We start from the raw sequence: 18,242 nt of genomic DNA, 5'->3' as shown, positions 1-18,242 counted from the left end.
AGCCACCATCTTCAGTGATTTTGGAGCCTAAGAAAATAGTCTAACACTGTTTCCATTTTCCGCCCATCTATTTGCAGTGAAACAATAGGGCCGGATGCCTTGATCTTAGTTTTTTGAATGCTGAGTTTTAAGCCAGGTTTTTCACTCTCCTCTTTCACCTTCATCAAGAGGCTCTTTAGTTTGAGGACCACACTTTGAATAGATGGATTCAGACTGAGGCTCTCAATAACTGGCTTTTAAAAAATCCTCTGTGCCTGGACTCCATACCAGCTAAATCAGAATCCATGAGACTGAGGAGAGGGGCAGGCACTGAGACTGTTTTCTTGTCTCCAGTATTGGAGTCTGAGACCCGCTGCCAGGGCTCCTCTGAGCTGACATGGTTCCACCCAGAGCTGCCTTCTGGCTTTGTGGGTGGCCATGTGGCTGTTCAGTGGGCAGAAGGTCACTCTTCAGGCCCTTTGGAATATTGAAAAGAGCTCTTTGACCCCTGTCACTACAAGGACTGTGTCTGGAAAGGGGCCCAAGCTTTGGTGTCAGGTGGTCTTGGCTTCAGAGCTTGACTGTACCCCTTTTGGCCGAGATAGCATGTTGGGGCCTCCTCACCTCTCTCAAGCCTCTGTCTCCTCCTCTCTGAGATGCAGGTCATCACCATCCCGTCCGAGAATGAAGGCCCTACAGTAACTCCTGGGGCGTAGTTGTTGTTCAGTCGCCCAGTCACGTCCGACTCTTTATGACCCCATGGACTACAGCAGGCCAGGCTTCCCTGTCCTTCACCATCTCCTGGAGCTTGCTTAAACTCATGTCCGTCGAGTCAGTGATGCCATCTAGCCACTTTGTCCTCTGTCGTTTCCTCTTGCCTTAAGTCTTTCCCAACATCAGGGTCTTTTCTAATGAGTCAGTTCTTCATGTCAGGTGGCCAAAGTATTAGAGCTTCAGCTTCAGCATCAGTCAGTCCTTCCAGTTACTATTCAAGGTTGATTTCCTTTAGGATTGACTGGTTTGATCTCCGTGCAGTCCAAGGGGCTCTATGCTCCTGGAGAAGACCAGGGCATAGTAGGCACTCAGTAAATACACAATTACCTTTCCCCCTTGTTTGACATCCTCATTTTACGAACAAGACTACCATGGTTCACAGAGGTGGAGGCATCTCCAGAGGTCACATAGCAAGTTATGGGTGGTGGTTCAAGGACTGAAGTTCAGGCTCCGGCATCCCAGGACTGTTCCTCTACTCCCACCCTTGACTCTCAAGCTGGGGGCGGTCCCATTCGAGTGGGCGGGGCCTCCCTGGAGCGGCAGGTGGAGCCTGCTTCGGATGCCAACCATTCCCGGAAGTAGTGGGTACCAGGAAGCAGGTAGTGATCTATTGAGGCTTCCCCCACCACCAGGGAATGTCAACGTCATCTCAGCTTATCTCACCTGGGCATCGGCTTGCACACCCTTTGCCTCTCCCTCGCTGCCTGCAAAAGTGCTGAACGTCAGATACTAACTTGAGATGAATCACTGTCTTGAGAATTTACGGAGGGTTATGTAAGACTCCGCGGCGGCTGCGTGGCCAGCCAGCTCTGAGGGTTGTGTCCTGAGAGATCCCTCCTGACCTGACTCATGCAGGCGGAAGAGGCCAACAGGGGGTGCAGGCAGGGATCTCTGATCAGAAGGCCCAGGCAGCCTGGTGGGGAGCACGGTGGGGACCCCAGAGACCCAGAGAGCCTGTCCCGGAACCGGCAGCCCCTCCCTTGACCTAAAACTCCTTGGTGGGACTCTCTGGGCCCCTGCCTCAGTTCCTCTCCTCCCCATCTCTCTTGAGCTCACTTCTCTCAGGTGTTTGTCTCCACCATGTCCTGGAAGCTGCTGTTACTAAGGTTACCCGCAGCCTCTGGGCAACAAATGCTGCGATCGGTTCTCTATCTTCCTTGACACGTCCGCAGAGTTGGACACCTTTAATTCTTCTTCCTCCTTGAAATACATGTCGACTTGGACACCACTCTCATGGTGGTGTGGACATCCGCTCCTCCACATCCCATCCTGAGTCCCTGCACCCCTACCCTGGAATTTGTCTAGACAGGGGGTGGCTCTCCACCCCCCCTGAGCCTGTCCAATCCACCTGAATGCTGACCCAGCCCAAGGTCATTAGTTTCATTTAACTCACCCTCTTTGAGGTCTCCTTTGGGTGTCTAGTGAACGTTGCAAAGGTGATCCTTTCAAAACATAGCTCCCAACCAAGTTTTCTCTTGTCTTCCCCTTCTCAGTTAAACAAACTACCCACTCTGGAATTGGTCTAGACTCTCATCCACCTGCCCCATCCCCCACATCCAGCTCCAAAATGTATCCCAAATCTACTGCTCACTTCTCAATGTCCTTGGCCACCATCTTGCTGGACTAACCGGTCTCCCAGCTCTGTTCTTGCTTATCCTGCTGTGTCCAACACAGTGGCCACATCGGGTCACGTCACTTGCTGCCCAGAGGGATAGTCTGGCTCCCAACTTACCCAGGCCTATAAGACCTTCCCCTCCGCCCCCTCTTCCCTCTCTGACGTTCCAGCCGAGTGAGGAGATGCTCTCAGGAGATGGGGGCAGGTGGGCTCAGCCTCCCCAGGTGTCAGGAAACCTGGGGGCAGCCCTCATCCTTTTCACCTTCCCTCACCTACAGGCACCGCCCATATGGCACGTGTCCCCAGTCTGACCTGGGAAAGCGGCCTCTTGTGTTAACTACTCTTCCTGGACAGTTGCAGGGCATCTGGGCATCTTTGCATATTCACCAGCTTTGGACTTCTCTGTAAATTGCCTTTTCATGTCATTAAATGATCTGTTCAGTGATTGGCAGCTTTAGCTCATTTTTATTAGGCACGCCTTAGTTTCTGTTGTTGCTCCTTCATTTCCCTCTGCCCCCAGATAAGAGATCAGGTATGGGCCCTGCTCCTTGACGTCACCTTCTCCCCAGGTCCCCAGAGCCCAGCGAGTTCAAGCTCTAGGAAGACCAGCCAAGGTGCTGCCCTGCTTCGCCTGTGAGTCATCAGCTTGTGCAGACATCCCATGCAGACAGACCAACCCTGTTAGATCCTCACCAGGTCCTTGCATCACTCTCTCTGCTTGGGACCTACGCTGGGCCCTTTTCCACATCACCTTTCCCCATCTTCTTCCTGACCCTGGTCTTCCCTCCTGCTCTTTCTATTTTGTTTCTCTTGTGTAGTTCAGGGTATCTGCTGCCTCCTTCACCAGAAGCCAGTGGGGGTTGAGAGAGAACATGGTTGCTTGGGAGCCCAGAGGCCCCAATCTCGGCCACCTCGCACGTGGCGTCGGTCTCCCTCTGAAAACAAGCGCTTTCCCCTTTAGGCATCACTAAGTCACACATAGACCATGACCAGGTGAAGACCCCAGTGTACACCATTTACCAGAGCTTTCTTGGCAAAACACTTAGCAGGTAGCAGTCATGCCATCCATCCAGCAAATAATGAAAGGCCCCCTACTGCGTGCCAGGCATGGGTTTAGATGTGGGTCCATCAGGGACAGAACGCCTCCAATGGAGCCAGAAAGCAAATGGCAGTTAGACACCAAGCGTGTTGGTGTGGTGAATACAGTCAAGAAAGAAAAACGGACTGGAGGCTGGGAGTGTCAGGGCAGAGCAGTTGCTATTTCAAATAGAGTGTTTGGGAAGGAGGTGCAATGAGAAGGAGGCCCTTGAACAAGAACTTGGAAGAGAGACGGAGAGCCCTGTGACTGCTGGAGGAAGCGTTCTGGGAGGGTCTGCAGGAATGGACCACTGGAAACAGAAATGACACCCTCAAGAGCCAAATGGGGCAACTCTGCCCTTCCGGTGCCTTCAGCACGGGGGAAGGGTGGTTCTGACAGCGAAGAAGTGGTCGTCCTGCCCTTTCTGGGCACCTTGGGTTCTGGATAATGAGCGTCACCCATCTTACAAGGTTCTGAGGCGGGATGCTCGAGGGGCCCACTAACCAGGGTTCTGGCTTCTGCACTGAATGTGCACAGATTTCTGTGTCTGAAACGCCTGTGTGTGGGATGTCTAGGGTCTAGGATCACTCACTGCCTTTTTTTTTAACTTTTTAATTTTGTATCAGGGTATAGCCAATTAGCAAAGCTGTGGTAGCTTCAGGTGCACAGCAGATGGGCTTAGCCATACATAGACATGTAGCCGTTCTCCCCCAAACTCCCCTCCCATCCAGGCTGCCACATAACATTGAGAGAGTTCATGTGCTGTACAGTAGATCCTTGTAGCTATCCATTTTAAATATAGCAGTGTGTGCATGTTGATCCCAAACTCCCTAACTGTCCCTTCCCCCTGGCGACCAGAAGTTCTAAGTCTGTCACTCACTCCTTCATTCAGTATGTTTTGAGGGCCTGCTGTTCATACACGCACAACTAGGTGTTAAGGCTGCAGTGATGAGCAGACCCAGCCCGATTCTGTAGTCCTAGACCCGCAGTCACCACTATCTCATAGATAACGTGCAGCCACCCTTGGAGGTGAGGGTTGTGTGGGCTGAGAACTCAGGGGGCCAGCCCTGGACCATCTGCAGGGCACTGGTTCCCAGCCCACCCCCCACCCCCGTTGAGACCCCTGTGGGTCTTAAAAGATGCTGCTGCCTGAGGCCACCTCAGAGATCTGATGTAATGGGCCCGGGGGCAGCTTCAGGGGACTCTGGTGAGCATTGGAGGCTGAAGGCCATGGGGAGGAGGGCTCCACGTCAATGTGCTGAAGGAAGTCTTGTGAAGCTGGGGAAACAGGAGCCAAAGGAATGAGGTGGCTGGGAGGTTGGTGGGGATGGGCTGTGCGTGTAAGAGCTTGGTCCCTGCTGGGAGCCTGGGGTTCGGGGACACGTCACAACTTTATGGGAGGGGAGCCAATGTGGAGGCTGTGCAGAAGACCTGACCAGGTGATGGAAGAGAGGGAAGAAGGCGGACAGAGCAGGCAGGGCCCAGCAGGCCTCCTGCTTCCATGTTCCCTCTCCTCCCATTCCCTTCCCAGGACATTCAGAAACATCCCCCTCTTGCTGAATTCTTCTCAGAAGGCCAAGGATCCTTCATTCCCAGTCCCTCTCTATCCCGGCTCTGCATTAGCAAGCTCCAGGGGTTGTCTCTATTTTACAGATGAAGAGACTGAGGTTTGGAGGCCAGGAGTCAGGGAGGCTTTCCAGCGAGTATGAAGGTGGGAACTCGCACTCAGGTCTCTGATGGCCAGGCTGCCTCCTCCACCCCACAGCAGCGACAATCAAAACACCATGCTCATTGATACTGCTCACTGATACTGTATTTTATTGGCATCATCAACTCAACGGACGTGAGTTTGAGCAAACTCCAGGAGATAGTACATCAAAACCCTAATCCCTTAAAGAAACACCGAGATGGTGACTTAGTGTCCCTCTGCAAAATTGTGGCTCATGGAGCTGAAAGACCTGGACTTTGCTCCCCAGGAAAGTCTCCATCTGTCTGAGCCTCAGTTTCCTCATCTGTGAAATGGGTTTAAAAGCACTTATTCCTTCCTTCCTGCACTGCTGGCAGACTCCAGATTTAACAGAAGAGAGAGCATTTGGGAATCACAGGGGTCCTTGTTCATGTCAGCCCATGTTATCTTCCATGAGGCAGGGCAGTGTGTGAGGGGTGGTGAGAGGCACCCACATCTGGGGACCTCGCCCCTGACCAGGTGGACACCTACGGTTGAGAAGCAAACCTGCTCCTGAGTGTCGATGGCTGTGAGGCTGCAGGAGCCTGAGAGTAGAAGAGAGCATAAGGGAGCAGAGGTGCCCATGGCAGCTGGAGAAGGCTGGGAGGTCAAGTATCACCTTTGATTGATTAGGGTTTTTTTTTTTTAATGTTTATTTATTTATTTTTGGCTTCATCGGGTCTTAGTTGTGGCGCTTGAGATCTTTTGTTGCAGCGGATGGGTTCTAGATCACGTGGGCTTTGTAGTTGTGGCATGTGGGCTTAGTTACCCCGTGGCATTTGGGACCTTAGTCCCCCAGCCAGGGATCGAACCCACACCCTCTGCATTGAAAGGCAGATTCTTAACCAGTGGACCACCAGGGAAGTCCCTGACTGGTTAGATTTCTGAATGTTTGATAGACGTGTGATCATGGTGACAGTGAGAGGAAGAAACTGGAAATTGAGGATGCTAGCCTGTTGTCCCCACAGCTGCCATTTGTCCTGCTCTATTCCCCTGGAGACATTGCCCCAGAGAAGGGACAGGGTGGGGTACCTGCCACGTGCCAGGATTGTCCCTTATTCTTTGGCTGGACAAGGTTCTGCAGGTTATCCATGTTTCCAGGCAACCTGGCAGCTGACTGTCCCTTCCCAGCACTGGGTTAGCTGGCCGAGGGGTCTTGTCACCCTGGCGTGCCCTCCACGGACCACCTCATGGGCCTTTTAGTCTATCTGGGGCACAGACTTGCTGCTGAGCATGGGGTCTCTGTTTTCTGCCTTAACTCTTGCTCAGTCCGGATCGCACAGTGCAGGGGAGGAGTTGAAGCAGGGGCAGCCCTGAGCCACGGCTGCGAGCTAGGTCCTCAGAGGGGGTCCGGTTTGTGGAGGGGCAGAAGTCTTCCCCTGACAACTTCTGTGTTGGGCTGTTTATACGTTCTTTTATTCTGGGAGAGCTTCCCAGGTGTCTCAGTGGTAAAGAATCAGCCTGCCAATGCAGGAGACACAGGAGGCTCCAGTTTGATCCCTGGGTCGGGAAGCGCCCCTGGAGGAGGACATGGCAACCCACTCCAGTATTCTTGCCTGGGAAAATCCCATGGACAGATGAGCCTGGTGGGCTACAGTCCATGGGGTCACACAGAGTTGGACATGACTGAGAGACTGAGTACGCATTCTCGACAGGCCGTGGTGCTTTTAGTATCTGAGCAGATGGATGGTTGTGGGGGCATCCTGTGCATTTTAGGATGTTTAGTTTAGCATCCCTGGCCCCGCCTACCAGATGCTGGGTGTCAGTATCCCTGCCCTCAGATGTGACGACCCCAAATATCTCCAGACATTGCCAAATCTGTGCCCTGGCTGAGAACCTCTAATCGAAACCTTGATGTTTCACCTTTGAGATGGATCTCATTCCTAGCTCAGCCCTGTCCAACAGAGCGGGCCGCAGCCAACACCTGGAAGAGAGCAGCACACCCACCTCACTTCCATTCTTCTACCCAGAGAGGCAGACTTGGGACCCAGAACAAGTTACTTGACCACTCTGTGCCTCCGTTTACCCGTCTGTAAATAAGAGTTAATAGAGTATCCCCCATGTATGAAGAGTAAGACACTTGATATACGTAACATAGCACAATTCTGGGCACCATATGTGTCGTTCTTGTTTTGGCTGCGCTGAGTCTTCATTGCTGCACACAGGCTTTCTTTTGCAGCAGATGGGGGGTTACTCTTTGTTGAGGCGTGCAGGCTTCTCTTTGCAGTGGCTTCCCTTGTGGAGCACAGGCTCTAGGCCCGTGGGCTCAGTAGCTGTGGCTCACGGGTTTAGTTGCCTTGTGGCCTGTGGGATCTTCCCGAACCAGGGGTCAAACCCATGTCCCCTGCATTGGCAAGTGGATTCTTGACCACTGGACTATCAGGGGAGTCCTTGTGTAGCTCTTATTCAACAAATATTTGTTTTTGTGACGCTAAACTGAGGATGCAGCAGTGAACAAGGCAAGGGCCCCGACCTTGAGACTGCATAGCTCCTGAGGGAATTGACACATGATTCTGTGACTGTGACTCAGTATAACAAGTGCTGTGATGAAGAAATAGCAGGGGCAGTGGGAACCCACAAGAGGGACATCTCATCCAAGAATTAGAGAAGGAAGGCTTCCTGGGGGAGGTGGTATTCCAGCTAGGATTTGGAAGATGAGTGTGAGTTAGGTGGATGAAGGAAGGGGAGGAATGATGGTCTTGGTTACCTTTTTTTTTTTTTAAATAGAGTATTCGGGTTTTTATTTTTATTATTATTAGTTTTTTTGGCCACGCCACACAGCATGAAGAATCTTAGTTTCCCAGCCAGGGATTGAACCTGTGCCCCCTGCAGTGGAAGCACAGAGTCTTACCTACTGGGCCACCAAGGAAGTCTCTGCATTAGCTACTTAAAAAATAATAATAATGCTTTCCTGAGAAAGAAATCCTATTTGAAGGGCTGTAGTAGCAAATAGGACCAAACGGTGTCAAGGGATTCTGGTTTACACCCTCTCTGAGACCCCTGACACAAACATTCTTGGCACAGTGAGACTGGGATGGCTGCCAGGTGCAGAGTTAATGGCCTGGAGGGGACCCAGCCCTCCCTCCTCTCCTTTCTGCAGGCGATGGTTGTAACTTGGTACCAAAACATACCCAGATGCTTTTTTGTGGGGAGAGCGATGCCCATGAAAGGAGGTGGGGAAGCGGTCAAGCTGCCGTCTGCATGGCAAGTGTCCATTCCTGGCTCACCTGCCCATCCAGCTGCCATCTGCATGGCAAGTGTCCTTTCCTGGCTCACCTGCCCATCCAGCTGCCATCTGCATGGCAAGTGTCCTTTCCTGGCTCACCTGCCCATCCAGCTGCCATCTGCATGGCAAGTGTCCTTTCCTGGCTCACCTGCCCATCCAGCTGCCGTCTGCATGGCAAGTGTCCTTTCCTGGCTCACCTGCCCATCCAGTGGGGTCCCCAGGGTGGGCCTTCCCTGTGCAATATCTCAGAACCTGGCAGTTAGATGCTTCTCCCGGTCCGTGCCTCCCAGCAGAGGGAAGCGGGTAGATGGAGCACGGTGGTTGTTAAAACTCACCTCCCATTGGCCTGAAGGTGCCCGGAGAGGGCATCAGCACAAGGCCCTCCAGGTGCTGCCTGGGACACCCACTGGGCTGGGCCCCTGGTGACGCTGTGTGTTATTCCTCTCCCACACAGCTACAGTCTCCGCCTGGCATCCCGATGTCCTCCGCCAGCTGCCCCGTACATCACCAGACAGTGTAGGAATGTCAAGGCCACAGCTGCAGCCCAGCTCCAGGGATCCCTCTTCAAAGAGTAGGTGCTTCGCCTGCTCCCTGACAGGTACTCAGAGGGTGGGGCAGCCTCCCAGGGCTCTAGGGGCTGGCGGCGGGGCTTGGGGTGGGCTGGGCAGGAGAGAGGGGGATGGGCATGATAACTCCTGGAGCACCGTGCTATGTGTTCAGTGGGGCAGGAGGCCTTCCTGCTGGGACTGGGTGAGAGTGTGGACCCTGGACCACTTGGTTCAATCCCAGTTCTGTCACTTATGGGCTGCGGGACCTCAGCACGCTACTCTCTCTCTCTCTGAGCCTCAGTTTCCACATCTATAAAATGGGGGTGACAGTAGTACCTATTTCATAGGATTGTGAGAATTGCAAGTGTCAGATGTATGAAAGCACTTAGAACCTTGCCTGGCACAGAGTAAACACCAGGTAAGTCTAAGTATTACTGATCGCATTCAACACTTGAAACCTTCAGTGGCTTTCAGCCCGGAAAAGGCTATTCCATCAGGTATTTGAAAGTGGAAGTAATATTAATTCATAAAATATAAAACTGAGATTTATGTTGAACCAGAAGCCTCTGTCTAGATTTTCTGATGATGAAACCTGAATTTATTCATGGAAGCTGGACTTTTCCTCTTGAGGGGCTGGGCTTTGCTACTGACCTCGAGCTGGCTTGGGTTTCTCTGCTGGTGACATGGCATGTCTTCTTTCATTGTGTCCCAAGACCAGCATTTCAAGTACAACTGGGGTGACTGTGCTGTCGCTTCAGTCATGTATGACTCTTTGCGACCCTATGGACCTCACCCCTGCCAGGCTTCTCTGTCCATGGGATTTTTCCAGGCAAGAATATTGGAGTGCATTGCCATGCCCTCCTCCAGGGGATCTTACTGACCCAAGGATCAAACCCATGTCTCATAAGTCTCCTGCATTAGCAAGCGGGTTCTTTACCACTAGCGCCACCCAGGAAGCCCAAATGATTGGGGCACTGGTTAAAAATACAGACCCCAGGATACCACTCCAAGTCACTAAATGAGCACTCTGGTGAGCAGGGCCTGGGAATTTGCATTAGCAGGTGGTCCTGAAGTTCTGGGACCCACTCAGGTTCGGGGATGCCTGCCTAATGTGGCCAAGGTTGTTTGGAATAAGAATGCAGTTGTTTAAGGCAAGAGGGGCTGAATTTTGAAGCTCTGGGGTCTTCTGTGCTGAGCCTTCCTCCCTCCCGCCTCTCCTCTCCCCAGGCTCGCTCCCTTTTCCCTCCCTCAGCAGGTGGAGTTTCTGGCCTTATTTCTCTGGGAGTTCATTCAGGAGGGGACCGGATGTAAAACCCACTTCCCCATGAGAGCCTGTCTGTGGAGCTGACACTGAGCCTGCCTCTTGGGACCCAGCTCCCGAGATGGGAGTTGAGTTGAGTCAGGAGTGCAGTGGAGCAACGGTGCGATGGATGCTGCTCAGGACTGGGTGGCCCAGGACACCATCCCCGCACCCGTTTTACAGAGGGAAGAATGGGGGCCCCGGAGGAGGGGTTTGGCTAGAGTGTTCTGGAGAACAGGCAGGCAGTGCGGGCTGAGCAGTTCCCTACTCTGGTCCCAGACGTGTCCTGGGATCACCCCTGTGGCAGCTATGTGGACTTTCATGCTGATGGGCTGGCTGGATGTGGCTTTCAGCCCAGAGAAGGTGTTCTTTGCAGCCTGAGGGAGGGTCAGGTGTGGCTGGAGTGATTTCTGCACAGACTGGGGCGTTTCTGTCGGCTACTACATCTCAGCCGTAAGCGGGCCTTGCAGGTTCAGGCCCTCCCCTGGGGTCCGTGTGCACCCCTAGACAGGTGTGTTCTTTTCCACTTAGTTTCAAATGAGTGCAGCTTCCCAAGCTGGGTGCTTGGATGCCTAGAAGCCCAATTTTATTTGCCTCTGCAGCTCACAGCTTCTTCTGTTTACTCACCAACAGTGAATGCTCAGAACTCAACAGTTTAATTTCAAAGGGACTGAAATTTGCTCCTTAAAATCTTATTTAATTTTTTCCCTAATTTTAGAATTTTTATGTTTTAAACTTTTAAATCAGTATGTCAGGAAGATTCCCTGGAGAAGGAAGTGATAACCCTCTCCATTATTCTTACCTGGGAAATCCCACGGACTGAGGAGCCTGGTGGGCTACAGTGCATGGGGTCGCAAAGTCAGACATGACTTAGCAACTAAACAGCAACAATAATAAGTATGTATAACTTATTATTTAAAAATTTTTATTTTTAATTGAAGGATAATTGCTTTACAATATTGCCTTGATTTCTGCCATATATCAGCATGAATCCATCCTAGGCACACATATGTCCCCTCCTTCTTAAACCTCCCTTCCACCTCCCACCCCTTCCCACCCCTTTAGGTTGTTAAGAGTCCTGGTTTGGGTTCCCTGAATCATACAGCAAATTCCCATTGGCTATCCATTCTACACATGGTGTGTATATGTTTCCATGCTACTCTCTCTATTTGTACCACCCTCTCCTTCCTCTCTCCCTCCTGTGTCTATAAGTCAGTTCTCTGTCTGCATCTCCATTGCTGCCCTGAAAATAGGTTCATCAGGACCATCTTTCTAGATTCCATACATATGTGTTAATATACAATATTTGTTTTTCTCTTTCTGACTTACTTCACTCTGTTTAATAGGCTCTAGGTTCATCCACCTTATTAGAACTGACTTGAAAGTGTTCCTTTTTAAGACTGAGTAATATTCCATTGTATGTGTATACCACAACTTCTTTATCCATTCACCTGTTGATGGACATCTAGGTTGCTTCCATGTCCTAACTATTATTGTTAATAGTGCTGCAGTGAACAAAGGGATCCTCTGGTATATACCTAGTAGTGGGGTTGCTGGGTTATGATAGCTTTATTCCTAGTTTTTTAAAGTTATCTCCATTCTGTCTTCCATAGCGGCTGTATCAGTTTACATTCCCACGGTTCCCTTTTCTCTATACCTTCTCCAACACTGTTGTTTGTGGATTTTCTGATGATGGCCACTCTGACCTGTGTGAGGTGATATCTCATTGTAGTTTTGATTTGCATTTCTCTAATAATGAGAGGTGTTGAGCTTCTTTTCATGTGTTTATTAGCCATCTGTATGTCTTCTTTGGAGAAATGCCTGTTTAGGTCTTTGCCCACTTAAAAATGACTTAAAAAAAAATCTTACTGATACTATTTGTCTTAGTTTGCTTGGGCTACCACAGAAAAATACCACAGACTGGGGGGCTTAAGCAATAGACATTTACTTCTCACATTTCTGGGGGCTGGAAGGCCAAGATAGAGGTATCAGAATCATCAGGTCTAATGAGACCTCTCTTCCTGGCCTGCAGATGCTACTTTCTGGCTGTGTTCTCACATCGCAGAGGGAAGAAGCCCTGGCATCTTTTCTTACAAGGGCACTAATCCCATCATGAAGGCCCCACCCTCATGACCTCATCTAAACCTAATCACCTCCCAGAGGCCCCACCTCCAATTGCCATCACATTGAGAGTTAGAGTACGATCGTGGGCAGGTGGTGGATATTGGAGTTGGGGCACAATTCAGTCCATAGCACTATTTAACACAGTTCCAGAATGATGTTTTGAGATGCCATGGCAAAGGATTTTAGCACAGGAAGGGATGTGTAGGCCAGCACCCTCTATTTATGGAGAGGGGAAGCTGAGACAGAGGGGGTCAGTCTTCTGATGCCTAGATGGACCATGGACTTTGTGGTCTGTGGCCAGTGTACATGCACTGGACTTTGTCCTGAGGAAAATGATAATGTCCTCAGAGCACCCAGGACTGCTGTTCATCCTCCTGCCCTCGCCCAGGTAGAGGCTCTGTGATCAGCCTACTGGACAGCCTGACCCAAGTGAGGGACCAGCACAGAGCAGCCTGGCTTTTCTCCAGCACCTGCCTTCCACTGCCGCCTCCTCCGTGTTCTCATGATGTCTCAGGCAGAGCCCAACGCTTTCACTTTCAGGTGTAACAAAGTGCCACATTGCCTAGCCCAGCGTGAAGCTCCCACTGTACATCCTGTTTCACCTCTGTCTCTTTCCAGTCCTAGGCACCAGCCAGACTTGTGCCCAGGGGTCTAGGAGGGGCTGCCCAGGGTAGGGACTAGGAGCAGCTGTCTGGGACAGGGACTGGCACCTCTCACTTGTCTGGTCAACATATGATGCTCCTCCTGGCTGTCACTGCTCCTTAGCTAAGACTGCTGGCCTTGGGGCAGGTTTCCTGATGCTGGCCCTCCCATGGGGTCCTGGGAATGGATGGTGGAGGGTCTCCGTGAGAGGTGAACTTCCCTCTGGCACAGCTTTGGCCAGCTGTCCTTCAGCTCCAGTCCCAGGGGTCCAGTCTGCTGCTGTGGTCTCCTCCCTGGAGGGCTGCCTTTCAGGTCGGGGGCTGGCAAGATGGCTTCTTGTATGGATCCCACTTGACAACCCACAGGAAACTCACATAAATGAGCCACACCTGGCCAGGGGGAATACAGGCTGCTGCATGCTGGCCTGCCTTCCTTCCTCCTGCTGCTCCTGCTCAGATGGGCAGGGCGCATGCTGGCCTCCACCTGGAAGGAGGCTCCCTCTCTCTAAGGCACCTAGCGCCACCAGGAGCAGCTCTCTCTCCAGCCCTGTCAAAGGGTCTGTGGCTGCGGGGAGTAGAAATTGACATAGGAGCACACTTCATGGAGTTGAATCACCATTCCAATAATCCTGGCAGGTACTTCACTTCTTGTTTCAATTTGCCCATCTGTAAATTGGGTTAACAAAATTCCACACTACACCCCTATATATAAGGGACTCGAGCATCTGTGGATTTTGGTATCCTTGGGGGTTCTGAGGGCTTCCCAGGTGGCTCAGTGGTAAAGAACCCACCTGCCAATGCAGGAGATGCAGGAGACATGGGTTCGATCCCTGGGTTGGGAAGATCCCCTGGAGGAGGGAATGCCAATCAATTCCAGTATTCTTGCCTGGAGAATCCCATGGACAGAGGAGCCTGGTGGGCTACAGTCCATAGGGTCTCAAAGAGTTGGACATGACTAAACATGCCACACATCAACAGGGGTGCTGAAGCCAATCCCCTGTGGATAGCAAGGGATGAGCATACCCCTCTCACGGTTATATTGTCAGGACTGCAAAGTTAGCACATGGAAAGCACTTAGTATGCCTGGTATGTAGTAAGTCTTCCTACAAATCAGAGATATAATTATTATTCTTTTCACTGAATTATTGTATTATTATCAGTAGTAGTAATAGCAATAGTAGATAGTACCTGTAGTGGTAATAGTAAATGATGACCAGTTCCACTGGATGAGAGACCTGAGCCCCTGAACTTGGCCGAGCCCAACCCTAGGCTTATAGTCAACCCTGGGCAATAAATGTCATTGAACAGTCACTCATGGGCCTGGCTTTCTGTGCCAAGTACCGTAACCAGGGTTTTCTTGGAGGCAGGATGAGGGGTAAGCCACTCCCTCTGGACACAGGGCACACATAGGCTCGGGACAGGGCTTGACCCTGTCTCTGTTCATCAGACTGACCTTGTAAAGGTTCCTTCTCCTCTCTGAGCCTGTCTCTTCATTGAAACGGGGATCTGTGTCACCTGCCACCAAGGTTGTTTAGTGTGTTAGCATGAATGAAGTGACAGCGCAGTTACTTTGGAAAACTGTCTGGCAGTATCTGCGGATGCTGTACCTATGCCTTCCCAGGGCCTGGCGGTTATGTTGCTAGGGGTACACTCAGCAGAAGTGTATACACATGTGTACCACATGTTCATATGTTATATACGCACACCCTACTGCCCAGCATGTCCTCTTGGCATAAATACATACACATGTGCACCATACATGCCTTTTAGACACATGTAAGAATGTTCTAGCGACATTACTCATGATGGCCCCAGACTAGAAACCACCCATCTGTGCATGGGCAGTGGACTAGGCAGATGAAAGTGGCCTGACCTTGTACCAGAATCCATAGCATAGACTGAAAGAACCAGGGCCACGTGCTCAATGAGCGTGTGCATCCTCAGGTGGGTGCCTCTCCAAAACATGCAGAAGCCAGACCCAAAAGGCACGTGTGCCAATTGAGTCCATTTATTTAAGTCAAAAAATGGGTTATGGCTTCCCTGGTGGCCCAGTGGTTAAGAATCCAAGTGCCGATTCAGGGGAAATGGGTTTGATCCCTGGTCCCAGAAGATTCCACAGGCTGCGGGTCATCTAAGCCCAGGCTCCTTAATAAGAGAAGCCACCGTGATGAGAAGCCTGCTCACTGCAGCTAGAGAGCAGCCCCCACTCCCTGCAACTAGAGAGCCTGCTTGCAGCACTGAAGACTCAAAAATAAGTAAATAAATAAAGAAATAAAAAATAGCCCAAAACAAGTAAATAAATAAATAAAAACAGGTGAAAGCAATCTATGGTAATTAGGTCAGGAGAGTGGTTATTCTAGGAGGTGAGGGTGGGCGGGTGTCCTCAAGAGGTGCCTGGGTGGGGCTGATGGGAGTTCGGTCATGTTCTGTTTCTCCATCTGGGTGCTGGTCACACAGGTGTGTTCACTAACAGTTCATCAAGCCGTGCTCTTTCTGTACAGGTGGTATACGTCCGAAAATAATTTAACTAGAAAAATTCAGTAGAGGGACCATGCTCAAAGAGGTAGGCTCTAGAATATGTAGCCGTCATTGTTATTTTTCTTCTCTTTTTCTCCTCAGCACCTGAAGTGACCTGGAGTCAGTGAAGCCAAAGGGACTGGCCTTCTGCCCTGCAGGAAGTACCGACCTATTCCAGATCCATGAGCCTGCGAGAGAGGAGTGCGTGTGTATATGTGTGTGAGCGTATGCGTGTGCCTGTGGTCTTCAGACGAGGGTCCTGAACCCCAGGGAGGCTGGAAAGTAGCTGACTCGGCACCGAGGATGACACTTGGGTGCTGTCCCGGGCCGTGACCTGCAGCTCAGCCTTCCTGTTGGGAGGGTCCCCTCCTACTATGCAATTTTTCAAGAGCTCCTTGATCCTGCTTTTTGCTTCTCCGGTTGTCTTTTGCCACGGCGGGGATTTGGGTCTGGCCCCGGGGGTCAGCTCCAGCCCTGTCCAAGCAAGGCCTTCAGGAGGAGGCCAAGTTCCCTTTCTGGCCAGCTCCGCTCCCGCCCCCTCCTCCACGGCCCCCCTCATCTCCCCCCACCCCTGCCCTCCCTCACCCCTAATGTCTCTGGGAATCTGTAGCCTGTAGACACTTCGGAGCCTCGCTGATCATCCCCCTTGGCCCTTGCACTTGGAAGACTTTTCTCTCTGCCTGAGCGAGCAATCTGAGCTGCTGGCTCTTGAGTTGTTTCCAGATTTGCCATTCTCATCCGTCAGGCCCTGGGCGTCCGGGAAAAAGTCCTGGTCTCCATTTATAGATCAGACTCCTCCTGTGGGAGAGGCAGAGGACAGGAAGGGATCTGGTCAGGGCAGGGGGTGAGCTCCTCGTGTACTTCTTTGCCTCACTTGGTGGGACCATCAACACCTTTAGTGTCTGAGCTTCTCAAATTGGCTGAAAAGGGAAACAAACAAACAGAAACTGGGAAATGAAAAATAAGTTGGACGATTAAAAAGCCTGGGGGTTGGGGGGCTGGGGAGGGGGGAAGAGATTTCCGGAGACCGTCCATCGCCTGCCAGGGAACAATGGAGCTGGCTTCGTCTCTGATGGAGCAGTCCATGTCTCGGAGAAACGGGTGAGCTGAGCTAGGAGTTTGGACCCAGTTCAGTGAGGGTCTTGGGTTTTGTGCCTTTGGGGCAGACCCCAGACAAGGATGTCTGAGACCACTTTGGCGCTGTCTTCTCAGCCCCATTTTTGATGGTGATGCGCCAGACCCAAAGTGGAAAGAGGGGACCCTTTAGAGTATGTAGGAATGGTCATGCAAAAAAAAAAAAAAAGGGACTTTTTTCAGGGCTATTATGGTTGATCTTGCAACTCTGTAAATATGTATGTAGACACTTTTAAAAGCACGTATTTATGTCCCTGACTGTAAATGCCCCATTTTTAAAGTTTTATAACTTGTGTTATTTAATGAATCCGTCGACTGGCTGCAGCATGGGGTCTGATAACGGTCCAGGAGGAAAGTTTTGTGAGAGCCTCACGTGGGCAGAAAAGTGCTGATCGTTGGCTTGTTCCCATCCTTTTTCCCACCCACCCAGCTACAGACCGTGATTTGTTTTAAATTCTCACAAACTGGAATCCTTTAGCCCGCTCCTAAAATTAACCCTCATGAGCATGAAAATCTGTGGCCGTTTTTTATCCTAACGATACAATTTTGTCCCCTCCATGTTGACACTCGTGAACTGTACCCCAGCCTCTCAGTTCTTGAGGGTTTGTTTTTCCTTTCAGCAGTGAGGAAGGCCCACAAACCCAAAGCTTGGAAAGTTGCCTTCAGCCAGTGGAAAATTCTGGAAAATGTGGTGGGAGGGCTGGGGGGCACTCATTTTTTTTTGCATGTGCAAACGTGCTGGTCATCCTCCGACCCTCAGACTATCAGGAGAACTTTCACGAATGTTCCAATCATGAAAATGGGGGTGGGTGGGTTGGTCTTTTTGTTTTTTAAAAAGCGGTGTTTCCTGGTCAGTGATGGTCTTCGAGCGTGGGTTTGGATTGCAGAAGAGGACATGTGAAGAAAATTAACAATGAAAGTTAATTTATCTGCCATGTGAAGAAAATTAACAATAAAAGTGTGAGGCGAGATTGTGAGGAACAGGTGTGGGCGTGATCATTTTGGTTCTGGTACTTGGAGTTCTCTGTGGCTGAGGGGTGGGAGTGGCTGGGGGTCCTCGAAGGTTCCATTCTAGCCATTAGAGAAACCTAAGGCTTCCAGGAAGCTCCCCGTGGAAATACCCCGGCTGGTGAGGAAGCTCACTCTACATTCATGGCCCTCTCCCACCTGCCAGCCAGTGAGTTGATAAGCCATGTGGCTGAGACTAGAAAGGCCTCCTGTGATTGCAGACATATTCTTTTCTTTAAGCAGCCTCATTGAGCTCAGATTCACATACCATGCAATGTATCCATTTATGTGTATACATCATTTTTAGTATATCCACAGAGTTGTGCAGCCATCGCCATCATCAGTTTTAGAACATTTTCTATCACCCCCCAAAAGAAACCCCACACCCAATAGCAGTCACTTTCTTATTTCTTATTTCCAAGCCCTTAGCCCCAGGCAACCACAAATGTGCGTTCTCTCCCTGCAGATTTACCTATTCTGGATATTTCATGTAAATAGAATCATACGAAAAGTGGTCTTTGTGACCAGCTTCTTTCACTTTGCTTATTCTCAACGTTCATCCAGGTTGTGGC

General features: G+C 50.9%; 1 protein-coding gene across 6 annotated transcripts in view; it reads left to right on the top strand.

Moving 5' to 3' along the window:
• Positions 1–17,643, top strand: part of PRDM2 (PR/SET domain 2) — a 133,905-nt gene extending 116,262 nt beyond the window's left edge. For 3 of the 6 annotated variants that reach the window (XM_070768466.1, XM_070768471.1, XM_070768472.1), the window contains 2 exons: positions 8,853–8,996; positions 15,631–17,643. In XM_070768466.1, coding sequence (XP_070624567.1) covers positions 8,853–8,973 — 121 coding nt within the window. In that variant the 3' untranslated portion in view covers positions 8,974–8,996; positions 15,631–17,643. Of the gene's footprint in view, positions 1–8,852; positions 8,997–15,630 lie in introns of those variants that run through there. The other 3 variants (XM_070768470.1, XM_070768468.1, XM_070768467.1) reach the window with 2 other exon arrangements.
• Positions 17,644–18,242: the final 599 nt, after the last annotated feature.

This window comes from Bos indicus, chromosome 16 (assembly GCF_029378745.1).
Source record: "Bos indicus isolate NIAB-ARS_2022 breed Sahiwal x Tharparkar chromosome 16, NIAB-ARS_B.indTharparkar_mat_pri_1.0, whole genome shotgun sequence".
In the NCBI taxonomy this organism is placed as follows: Eukaryota; Metazoa; Chordata; class Mammalia; order Artiodactyla; family Bovidae; genus Bos; species Bos indicus.
The sequence above is the reverse complement of the archived record's forward strand: the minus strand, read 5'-3'. Positions and strand labels throughout refer to the sequence as shown.